The sequence below is a fragment of the Dama dama genome, chromosome 17, assembly GCF_033118175.1.
Source record: "Dama dama isolate Ldn47 chromosome 17, ASM3311817v1, whole genome shotgun sequence".
NCBI classification, from domain to species: domain Eukaryota; kingdom Metazoa; phylum Chordata; class Mammalia; order Artiodactyla; family Cervidae; genus Dama; species Dama dama.
Genome location: NC_083697.1, coordinates 39,020,526 through 39,033,552, shown reverse-complemented (window position 1 = coordinate 39,033,552; position 13,027 = coordinate 39,020,526). Strand labels below are relative to the sequence as shown.

The 13,027-nt window shown below is 34.9% G+C and overlaps 1 protein-coding gene across 2 annotated transcripts in view; it reads left to right on the top strand.

The window, feature by feature from the left end:
• The window catches only part of CCSER1 (coiled-coil serine rich protein 1), a 1,396,414-nt gene extending 1,383,599 nt beyond the window's left edge, over positions 1-12,815 (top strand). For both annotated transcript variants that reach the window (XM_061164390.1, XM_061164391.1), the window contains exon 11: positions 12,330-12,815. In XM_061164390.1, the coding sequence (XP_061020373.1) occupies positions 12,330-12,815 (486 nt within the window). The remainder of the gene's footprint in view (positions 1-12,329) is intronic.
• Positions 12,816-13,027: the final 212 nt, after the last annotated feature.

Sequence of the window (13,027 nt, the reverse complement as noted above, 5' to 3'; positions counted from 1 at the left end):
CTGGGTATGTGTGTATGTACTTATTCACTCAGCTGTGTCTGACTCTTTGCGACCCTGTGGACTGTAGCCTGCCTCCAAGCTCCTCTGTCCATGGGAATTCTCCCGGCAAGAATACTGGAGCGGCTTGCCATATCCTTCTCCAGGGCATCTTCCAAACCCAGAGATCAAACCCAGGTCTCCCGCATCACAGGTTGATTTCTTTACTGTCTGAATCAGAAGGGAAGCCCAAGAATACTGCAATGGGTAGCCTATCCCTTCTCCAAGGGATCTTCCCCACCCAGGAATCGAAGTGGGGTCTCCTGCATTGCAGACAGATTCTTTATCAGCTAGGCTGCCAAGGAATCTAAACTAAAATATTTAAATTCAAATAATGAAAGGATATTGTGAAAAATGAATCAATGAAGCCAGAGAGAAGCTTCAAGGATCTGGGATCCAGACTGTTCTTTAATTCTAACTACTTTGTCATGGCTGGGGTTTAGGGAGGGGAGCAGAAGTGAGGTAAACTATTTGTCTACATCCTGTGTCCCTTTTTTCAACATCATTCTTACCTACTTACACAGTATTCACAGTTTCTGGATACCTCCACTTCCAGTGATTTCTTTCAAACCCTTTTCTTGAGGGATAATCTGATTCATACAAATGACTAATAACCTAACTTTATACTTCAAGTTATCTGGAAACAATTTCTGCATGAAGTTTGAGTATAATTTATGTAATAAACTAAATTCAGAATTAATAAGTGAGGAATATTTAAAAACCCTAGAGGAAGGAAACAAAGGTAAGATTCTAGTATCAATAAAACAATTAGGTGGAGGGGTACTTATTTATTTTTTGACAGAGTGACATGTTAGGATATATGACTTGGAATTCAAAGCCCTTATATTACTACTTGAATCCTCTTGAGTAACCCAATTATTATTAAGAGCCTCAGTTTTCTATATATAAAATGAAAGTGAGATATTTGAAACAAGTTTTAATGTACAATTACAAGGATAAATTAAGATATTCTATGTGAAAGCAATCTGTAACATTTAAAGTATATGACAGATTGAGATGCTATAATAGCACTGTTTGTAGTAGCCCCCAAATTCTACTATATATTTCATTATGCATTGCTTTTGTTCAATCGGTCAAGCTTACTCTAAAAATAACCTGCTTTATATTATAAAACACCACATGAACAATGTAAAATTCCTGAATTTTTATTTTGCTTTTTTTTTTCATTAAAAAATTTTTTATTTGTATTGGGGTATAGTTGATTAACAATGTTGTGATAGTTTCAGGTGAATACTGAAGGGACTCAGCCATACATATACATGGATATATATCTTACTTCCTTTCTCATGTTATCTCATAGATTAGATAAGTAATGGCTTACTTTTAGGAGTCTCCCAGCAGAGCTTATGGGGTAAAATATCTCATAAGATAGAATTATTTAAGCAGAGCATTTAGGACTCTCATTATTTAATCAGTATGATTATATTATGCATATATATATATGTACTAGAATACAAGAGAAACAATAGGCTAGATTCTTAATTATATTATATATGTATATTTATTGGATACAAGAAATATTTCCATCTTGTAAATCTCTAGCAAATGGCTATAAAGCCTTTTAATTTTTCACAAAAAAGACATTGGGAATAAAAATATTTTTGTGATTTGCTAATACTACTTTCAAGAAACACTGCACTACCTGAAGACCTAAATAGATATTTATCCAGAGAAGACATATAGAGGCCAATAGACACATGAAAAGATGCTCATCACCATTAATTATTAGAGACATGCAAATCAAAACTATGAGGAGGTACCAACTTACACCAGTCAGAATAGCCATTATTAAAATGTCTACAAATAAATGCTGGAGAGGATGTGGAGAAAAGGGACCTACAGGTAAATTGGCACAACCACTGTGGAAAACAGCATGGAAGTTCCTCAAAAAGACTAAAAATAGGGTAGCCATATGATTCAGCAAGTCCCACTGCTGGGCATAAATCCAAACAAAGCTATAATTTGTAAAGATACCTGCACCCTGAGGCTGACTGCCACACTATTTACAATAACCAAGACATGGAAACAACCAAATGTCCCTCAACAGATGAGTGGATAAAGAAGGTATGGTGCATAAACACAATGGAATACTGCTCAGCCATAAAATGAATAAAATACTGCCATTGCAGCAACATGGATGTGCCTAGAGATTATCACAATAAGTGAAGTAAGCCACAAAGAGAAATACCATATGATCTCACTTATATGTGGACTCTGAAATAAAACACAAATGAACATTTTTATGGAACAGAAACAGATTCACAGATATAGAGAACAGATTTGTTGTTGTCAGGGGGAAGAGAGGTGAGGAAGGGAAGGATTGGGAGTTTGGGATTAGAAGGTGCAAACTATTCTATATAGGATTGATTTAAACAATAATGTCCTACACGTCCAACTCAGGACCCTATATGCAATATCCTGTGATAAAACAGGGAAAAAGAATATGAAAAAAAGAATATGTATAATAATTAAATTGTTATACAGCAGAAATTAACACAACATTGTTAACCTACTATATTTCAATAAAATTTTAAATAAAAGAGTGCCATCTAATATGTGCCAGATATTGGGCATCTGCCTATCTAAACAAGAGATTCATTTTTCATGCTGTTGTAGTTAAACCACAGTAACTGTCCACTATATTGCATTCCTATGCAAACACATAAAAATTATTTCCTACACTTTTCCCTTAGACATATAAAATTAGCTTAAACACTCATTTATTTAGAAATCACACTTTTCTGGAATATCAGTTGTGCTGAATTATACTTTATTAGGTTTCTTCTGAATTGAATCCTTAATCATTCACCTTTATTGCTACTATAAGCAGTGATTGTTTGAAATTCTCATTTAAACAAACATTTTACTAAAAAGAATTATTTACACTGAATGGGTTACAACACACACAGATTAGTTCTAAAGACGACTCACTGCTGTTCCTCAGAATTTTGTTCTTTCCAGAGTTCACTTACTCTAGTTATAAATAGAACAGCCCTACTGGCTTGTGGGAAAACTGTTGCATGCTTTCGCTTTTCTCAGGAGAGGTGGATGCCTTGGTCATCCTCTCTCAGGAACTGGGCCTTTAGCTGACCTTATTAACATTCACCTTGCTTATCTTATACATGTCCTGTAACCCTGGTTGAATCCTAAATGCCCACCAGGAGGATTTAGTTTCCCCTAAGGAATTTAGGAGTGAGACTGAGCCAGAAGAAGTAATTTAACTCCAGACAATTTCCTCTTGGTAATTTGTGCTATCTGAAAAAAGTAGGTCTTGTCTGCCAGAACCTTTGAATGTTTCTTTTTGGTTATTACTTCAACTTATGACAAAGCTTCCTGCTTGCAAAGCAGTTACTACTTCTCTATACAATCTCTCTGTGGTAGAGTGTTTCTAGACCTTTAAGAAAAACTCTTCTTTATCACTGAAAACAGATTCCACATCTAAGGGTAAAAACAGATGCAGCAATATGCCAACACTTCTGCAGAGAAATGTCCTGTATTTATAACTGCTTTAAAAATCCTATTCCTCGGTGATGACAGGAAAAGGAAAGTTGTTTTTAATAAATATGGCTTGAGTTTATACTGACATTTAAGTGGTTGTTATTGACAAAGAGGCACATTTCAGGTCTACTGATTTATCCCATGCTAATATATTATGTAGTGAAAAATCAAAATTTGCTTTTTAAGTAGTTCATGACATTCCACTAGCATTCTTCCGTGTGGAGAAAGTTACTTTTTAAGACAAAACCTTTGGATTTTATGCACCATGCTGTGTTTTTTATTGTTGTCGTTGAGCGAGATTTATATTTATACATGTTTCCAATGTTTATTAGTACATTGCATTGGGTTAGTAAATGAGTTAATATTTTTTTTTAAATTGTTAATTGTAAAGGCCCAGAAAAGTGTCCAGTGTATAATAAGTATTATATGTGTTTGTTAAGTAAAAATTACAAAAGCTTAATTTCACTCTCCTAGGGGCTGTAAATGATTTTTTAAAAAAGGATAGTAGTATATGTATATGACTTTTATTTTCAGAGATACTGCATTGGTCACTTTTATTTGCCTGATTTAGAGAAGCATTATTGCTCAGGCCAGAAATTCTCAACTGGGGACAGTTATACCTTTCAGGAGACATTTGGCACTGTCTGGAGACATTATCTGTTTGTCGTAACTGGGTGCAGGTGTATGTGGCATCTACAAGTAGAGGCAAAGGTTGGTGATAAGCAGGCTGTAATTCACGGGGCAGTCCCCTACAACAAAAAAATATATAATCCCCAGTGTAAATAGTGCTGAGGCTGAGAAACCCATGGCTTAGAGCTTGAGTTCTAATTCACATTATGCTATCCACTAAATCCTGGAATCCTGGTAGGATTGAAGTGTAAGAGTTTCAGTTTCTTTGTCATTAAATGGGTATAATAAAATAATAGAGATTGAAAGTTATTAATACATGAAACATAGCACATAACTTGGCACATTGTAAATGGTCACTCAATCTTAGCTGTTATTATAAATAAGATCTGAGGTGAAGTGATTTATCTGCTGTCTAATCATTTTTCTAAATCTAATTATCTGCTCTCTTGAGTTCAGTATATTTAAGAATTCTTTCCCACCTTAGATCTTTTCACTCTCAGGTGTCAATAGACAACTAGGCCTTGAAAGCATTCATCACTGCCTTACTGCATTTTTGTTGTTGTTGTACATTAATTTTGTTCTGTCTTGTCCAAGATTCAGAGCTTGCTTCGAATTTCATAAAAGGCAAATAATGCTTTCTCAAGAATGCGAATCCTACAATTGTCTTTTCCTTGGCTTCATTTTAATTCACTATATACAACTCAGTTCTCTAATAGGCTTAGGGTTAAGTCAACTGTGGACCTCATTAAAACTAAATTAGAAACTAGCATGATTGAGTTCTACCAAGAAAGATTTTCATCTCCTTAAAGAGTAGAGTCCATAGAGAGTAGTACAGCATTTGTTTGGAACAATACAGAACCCATCCTCTGAAAGTTGGACAAGAGAGTTTCCTTTAAGGTGCATGCATCAATGGGAAGGGGACTGTGTACAGAATGTGTTAAGTGTTAGTCACTCAGTTGTGCCTGACTCTTTGAGACCCCAAGGACTGCAGCCCCGCAGGCTCCTCTGTCCATGGGATTTTCCAGGCAAGGATACTGGAGTGGTTTGCCATTTCCTTATCCAATGTACAGAATACTTCCTTTTAATACTTCTCTAAAATGTGCCACAATGTTGATTTATCTTTTATTTAAGAGAACCTATAAACATTACTAAAGAAAGGATGTGACAGAGGTCTCTATGTCTGTCTCCAGGGATTAATGAATAGAAAGAAAATAATAGTGAAGATCAAGTTCAGATTGAAGACACAATGAGGAAACTCAGTACACACCATTAAAGGTGTTGAAGTATTCCAGTTTGTATTTTAGAAGCAAATTTGCTCACACTTTGGGTAAAAAGGGATTTATAGGCAAAAATTATTTCATATATATATGTAAATATGTATATTTACAGTAACAAAAATGGAGATTATTACATTTAACACTTATTTACAGATTTTAATATTTTACTCAATGAGCAATAATATTGTACATGTCTTTATTCAAAGCACTCTTCATATATGTAATCATATTTTACAATACATAGAGATGGCTTCTTGATATCACTGTATTAAAAGTTTATATTATTCTGCCTGTAGATTTATGTATTGATATATTTTAGTAATTAAGAGAATATATTACTGTAGAGTGTTCTGTCATTTATTCTGCTGCCTCAACTCATGCCTTCATCATTTATTTTCTGCACTAATGAAGTGACCTGTTTCAATTAATCTGCAGGTTACAAGACCTGTGTCAAATGGGTCTCAGTCATCTGTTGTATCTATGTTTTAAGTAACATTGCTACCACTACTCAAGCATCAAAATTTATTCTTTTTATAAATTAAACTAGATTCTGATAATTCTCTTTTTATTTCTGAATCCAAAATGTTTGCATAAATGGAAGATAAAGACATTGAGTTAAAGAGATTTTATTTGGAGTATTTCCATAACCCAGGTTTTGTCTAAGGAAATGTCTCTATGTGTCATGTTGTCACATGGAGAAGAGAGAGATTAAGAAGTGCTACTGTGCAATAACTCCTTTTTAATTCATTTTCTACAGTATTGAAAAAGTGTACTGCAAGAGATTTTTTTCCAGTTGCTTTGATATCTAGTGCTTTAGATATGATGTCATGTTGCTTTTGTGGCTATGAAAGGTTTGTTATTTCTTCCAAGTATATTTTATAGTAACATATATGTCTTGCTTTTTATTGGGGAAAGTACAACTAAAGAGGAGTTGAAGCTACAAAAACATCCCTGAAAAGTTGACATTCCCCACTGCTTTCAAGAAAGGAAGCAAAATATATACTACCAGTGCTTGGTAGTTTATGATTCAGGTAATATATCAGTTTATAAAGATCAAAGTAATCAGCTTATCTACTAGAGAAAAATGTCAAGAGAAAGAAAATTTCATATTAGATGTGTTTTTCCTTACTGATTTCATATTAGATGTGTTTTTCCTTACTGATAAAATATGATTGTCGATTCTTCTCTGGACTACATAATTATCAGGGTGTTACTGGTAAATGCCAGACACTATTGGGAGCAGTGGATTCAGCATTAAACAAGGCAAGCAATGTCCCTGACCTTATGAAACTTTTATTTTAGTTGGCTTGGGTGTAGAAGTAAGTAGGCATCAAAGTGTCTATTCTTGAATGTAAAACATACAGTATTCTGCATTGTAAGTTTTACTTCCTTGATTGAGAAGCTCATTAGTAGGAAACCATAAACCTTATTCAGGAGGCAAGTTCTCAGTATCAGTTACCCAAGAGTTACTCATGCTACAGGAACTCTGACCAGTGATAATTTTGGCTCACTTTAACATACTTTCATAAACATATGTTATTTACATTCAAATTATGCTATTTTCAATCACCTTTATGATTTGTTAAAATACTATTTAATATTAGCCATTTTTCTAATTAGTACCTTTTTTCTAGCTAGTTATTAGGAATTATTTTAAGTATTTATTTTCCTTCAGGAACAATTCTAGTTATAAAACAACATTTTGGATTTAATAGAGAACATTTGCAGAAAAGTATGTCTTAAGATAAAATAATCAGTCATGTGCTACATTTTAATCTATGTGATAAATTAGGAAGTCATTGCCTTATAACATTTTGGCAATTACCAGTATAGGTCACACACATGAAAAAAAATTCAGAAAAAAATAAAAAATTAATTGCTGATTGAAGCATGACTCCCCTCCTTGTTAATTCTATCACCATGACATCCTGTCTCAGTGAAAATTGGGCTATGCACATTGGCATAATTACTGTATGTCCACATTGTATCAGATATCAGACAATGTTTAAATGTAATAAAAACCCCTAAAGTCAGGATAAATGTTATAGTTACTGCTTTCAACCATGTTGTCGTGGAGTACATGTGGATTTTTATCATAGCTTCATATTGTCCTCTCTTCAATGAAGTTATATGCAGTGTTTGCACTAATGTATTAAGTTACCAATAATAATATTTTCAAAAAGTTTTTACTATGATTTGGTTTTATAGCAAATATTATTTTGTATGTAACTGTTATTAGTGAAAAATGTAACACTGTTGCCTTCAATTCCATATTCTCTCTAAATTAAAAACCAAATGCTTTATCAAAAGAAAGAATATACTCACACATAAATGAAGTTATATCATTGAGACAAATGCAAAAGGACTATCTATCAAACCTAAGAAAGGAAAGTGGAGAAAGAAGAAATTGGAATGAGAGGCTGGTGTGACTGATGAATGGATCACACCATTAATAAAGAAGGAGAGTGGTTTTTGTTTGTTCTTAATTAGCATCATAAGATTTTTCTTTCTTAGTGGTATGTAAAATAATCATGTGTTTTAAAATCAGTCACTGTGAATTCAGTGAAATGCAGATTATATGCTCTACTGATGAAATGAGAGGAAAAAAATATAGGGAAGTAAAGAACAGATTTTAATATCATCTTCAATATTGACTTATTAATCACTAAATTTGCCATGCATTCATCTTCTATTATGAACTCTAAGGAAAGGTAATAAAATAACTGTTTGGGAACTAAATTGTCTAAAACTTAACATAATTATATTAGCTTGTGGAAATTTAATTTCCCTTTTGCAAAAGATGTGGCTAGGTATATGCACTGCAAGTTCCCTCTGGGCAGCATGATCCCTCTGAATCACTGCAGCTAAATGTGTGTGTGTGTGTGTGTGTGTGTGTGTGCCAAAACACATTTGGAATTAAGGGGATCTTTCCTGTGTTTGTCTATACAGAATAAACTATATACTTAAATGTAGACTTTTAGAACTGGGATAAAATTGAATAAATTTTAGAGTTTCTTCAATATCTAATCTTTGTCTTCCATTTTCGTCATCTCTTTCAATAGGCTCGGAAACAATGCCCAGAAAAATTAATTTATTCATCGATGTTCACACAGTTAGATAGCAACATACACAAGATAATAGTCTTTCACCAAAGGTTCAGGGTTCTTTCCATTATGCCAAATTATCCCATGACAAACACACACACACTTTCACAACTAAACCCTTAATTTTCTCAGTTGGTAAAAAAGTTAGCATTTAAGTAAGTTCCTTTCCAAAAAGAAAAAAAAAAAAAAAGGCCTATTCATTCATGGTTACACCATTTTCCCAGAGATTACCAGTGTCCAATAATTTATTGATACAAGAGTGTACGGTTCACAACCACTTGCTTAAATTGGGGACAACTCTGAGGAGTCATCCTAGCTTCAGATCTTCCTCTGTGATTACCTGAGGTAGTTTAATTGCATAGAGTTTAACTTCTGCCTCTGCAGACCCTGCTTTCTTCATTACCCAACAGGTACTCTACTTATTTTTGTTGCTCTCATCAAGATAACTATTCTTCAGATGTGATATTAGGTAATTTATATACAGTAGTTCATTGAATCTTAACAATAATTCTGTACACAGATACAGGTATGAAAATAAATCTTTCTTTCACAGATGAGGTAACTGGAAATTAATTTGGGAAAGATTTGCTATGGTCACTTAGCTATAAACTGATTCTGGTTGACTCTCCCATTAGACTTCAAAGCTGCCTAGATGGAGGAGTTGGTTCTCTTATGAACAGCACCATTTCCCATTATGTAATGTAGAACCTTGCTCTCAGTAGAGGTCAGTAAATATTTATCAGATCAGCAAAGGAACACTTCTATGTCTGACCACAAATTCATGCCATTAGCCCCTGAACTGTGCAATCCCTCATGTACATCATGAGCCCTGGACTTAAGGATGAACATCTCAAGAACTAAAAAGAAAAAAAAAGTCTAAGGTGTCAAAAGCAAATTATGGTTAAAAAGAAAAGGAATGGGTGATTTAAATATTCTTTTTAAGAAATTGGAAGATCATTCATTTTGTTTCTTTTTATGGTAGATGCTCATGTACCCTGTAAGTATCAGAATTTATACTAGAGAAGGAGCACCGAAGCTGCCTGTGGGATTGACTGATTTGATCCCTTTCAATACATCTTATTAAAACTTCATATTCAATTTAATGTAGTATCCCAGGAGGGTTAAAATGACCACATAAAGAAAACAATGAGCATTTCCCCAAATGTAATGTTAAAGTAATGGAAAAGAAGTTTCCACTCCTCTCCTCAACTTTCCTAGGCAGTCAGTCAGTCAGTTGGTTCAGTCGCTCAGTCGTGTCCAACTCGTTGCAACCCTGTGGACTGCAGCACGCCAGGCCTCCCTGTCCATCACCAACTCCTGGAGTTTGAGTCGGTGATGCCATCCAACCACCTCACCCTCTGTTGTCCCCTTCTCCTCCTGCCTTCAGTCTTTCCCAGCATCAGGGTCTTTTCCAATGAGTCAGTTCTTCACATCAGCTGAAGATATATAGATAGGAATATTTTTATAATGAATTTAACATTGTCTCTTTTTTTCTGAAACAAACGTTTTTTTCTCAGTGTATTTTACTCCCATGGTTTTTCTAACATTTGGATGTGATAATAAGCACAGTGTTTGAAGATCTGTCAATAACTGATTCTATGGTTAAGTAAGCATCTTACAGAAGTCGAGCCACAAAGATGAAGAGAAAATAAAACCTCACATTTCTATGTTGGTCCAAATACCCACATTATGGAAAAGAGCCAAGAAAAAGCCAAAAAAATTTTCTGAAAAATGAATCAAAATATCGTATTTTCTTACTCCCAAGAAAAGTCCCAAAACATCTTCTGTAAGTCATATAATGCTTCCTTCAAACAACCAGATAACCAGCCTATGTTTACTGCAAATCATTGGAAGAGTTAAAGTGGCAAATTAGAAGTAATGGAGAGGATCTGGTATAAGTAAGCACAAATCAAAAACTGCAAACATTAAAAAAAATGTCTCAATCTCAAATCCCTAAGTATAAGGACACCTGTAAGATCCCCTAATAGACCGGATATAGGAGAAGCAGATGAACTGAGGTTGCCTCTTTGCGGTGTATCAGCAAGGACTTGAATTACAGGATACATGGGGGAAAACAGAAAACAAAGGTGATATATAGGGATTGGCCTGATAATGGTACTGTTATTGAGAAGGAGAATTTTGGGTTAAGAATAAATTGCAGAGTCAAGATCAAGTTTGTTTGTGTGTGTGTGTGTGTGTGTGTGTGTGTGTAGCTAGGAATGTTAATTAGTCAAAGTGATGATGTCTTGATAAGTAAATTAGGGCTCAAAGTAGAGATCAGGCTTGGAGAAATGGCTTTCTAGGGAACAATGAAAAGTTGGGTACTTAAAAACTATGCCATTTAGAGGTCAAGTACACAGAGATTTTCACTGGCCCTTCAGCATATTTTGTACTAGCCTCTTGCCTTGTGCCCTATTTTCCTCTCTCAACTCTTCTCCACTCTCCCCACCTTCCTTTAGCAGTAATAAATCCTTCATTTGTGCCCCGGAGCAGGAACCCAGCTAGTCAGTTTCTAGCTCAGTATATTTTTTCTAAACCAAGACTGTCCTTTCTTCAAGAGGAATTCTGGTACCAGCTTGTAATCTTTGCTTCCCCTACCACATGATCTGATAAGCTATGTCTTATTCCTATCATTAGAGAGTAAACTTCTTGAGAAGTGAGAAAGAAGATGGATGTATACTCATGGACCCGATTTTGGTTAATAAAATGCATCCAAAAGTCTAAATGAAATACGTGCTGAGATTTCTTGTAAGTGTTCTCTGTAGGTCAATGGAGTGACCTTTCATTAGTTTCTTAAATGTTTAGATTATCACTCTGCTGATACAAATTACTATATTGATGACTCTAAAACTCTGAGCACACACTCAAATAAATATAGCATATTAAATCCAATGAAAGATGTGAAGCTTCATATATGGATGTTCATTACTTATTAAGATAACATGTATTCTCTGAGAAAACTGAATAAATTTAAATTTAAATTTAGGAAATTATGTAAGCAAATTTCAAAATGCCTTTTTGTTCAACTCTGAAGCGAAATGAGCTATCAAGCTGTTAAATGACATCAAGAAACCTTAAATGCGTATTGTGTGAACAAAGTCAATCTGAAAAGACTACATACTGTGTAAGTCCAAGTACATGACATTCTGAAAAAACAAAACTATGGAGACAGTGGTTGCCAGTGGTATGAGGAGGAGGGGAGAGGTGGGTAGGCAGAGCACAGGGGATTTTTCGGGTGGTGAAAATACTCTGTATGATAATATAATAATGGTTATATGTCATTATAAACATGTCCAAACTCATAGAATGTAGTACTCCAAGAGTGGACCTTAAGGTAAGCTGTGAACTTTGGGTGATTCTTATGTAGGTTCACCATTGGTAAAAAGTAACACCATTATGTTGCTAATAAGGGAAGTTATGAATGTGTTGAGGGCAAAGGGTGTATAAAAAATCTCTGTACCTTCCTCTCAGTATTGTTGCCAACTTAAAACTGCCGTTTAAACAAGTATTTTAATAAATGCTTCTTAGAGTCAAGATAGTTAATAGTGGTTAAATCATTCATTTGACCACTATTTATAGTAGGATTGTGCTGGGAAATGTAATCTAATGGAAAAGAGAAGAGAAGTCTATTGGTGTTTTTCAAAGCCTGGTTGAAAACTTAGGGTTTTGGAAGCAATTGTGAAAACAACACTCTGTATTCTGTGTGTATGCTGTGAACGCACTTTTTTAAAGGCATCTTTTCTTTTCCATGTCTTTACCACAGGCTACATATCGAAATCGAATTGTGAGCCAAAATCTCAGCACAAGGGACAGAAAAATAATGCATACTCCCACCGAGGACCATTTTAGATACCCAGCAGCGGACCAGACAAGCCCCTACAAAAGCAAGGCCTGCCAACTCCCCAGCTTATGTCTAAGCAGTTTTTTGAAGGACAAAGAACTAGTCGAAGTTATCAAACACTCAAGAGGAACTTATGAAACCCTCACCTCAGAAGTCACCCAGAATTTACGGGCGACTGTAGGGCAGAACTCTGTGAAGCCAACAGCTAAGACAGAAGGGCTCGCCACGTTCTCAGAGAAACCAAAGGACCAAGCTGCTGCCACCCGGCAGCATTCAACCTTTACAGGAAGGTTTGGACAGCCGCCGAGAGGGCCAATCTCTTTACACATGTACAGTAGGAAGAATGTTTTCCTCCATCACAATTTACACTCAGCTGAGCTGCAGACTCTGGGCCAGCAGGACGGGTAATGAAATCACCCTATTCCTGTCTCTGGGTAGGATAAGATGGTTAGTGTTTCTCGTGCATAGCTCATGTTTAAATTTTCATGTATTTCTTATTACTTTTTAGTTTTAGTTATAAACAAAGAATTTTACTTTTTTTTTTTTTTTTTAGAATGAGGGTTCAAGCATGTTAATTGAATTAGGTTTAATAGCTTTGGAGACTTTATTATCTATATGTA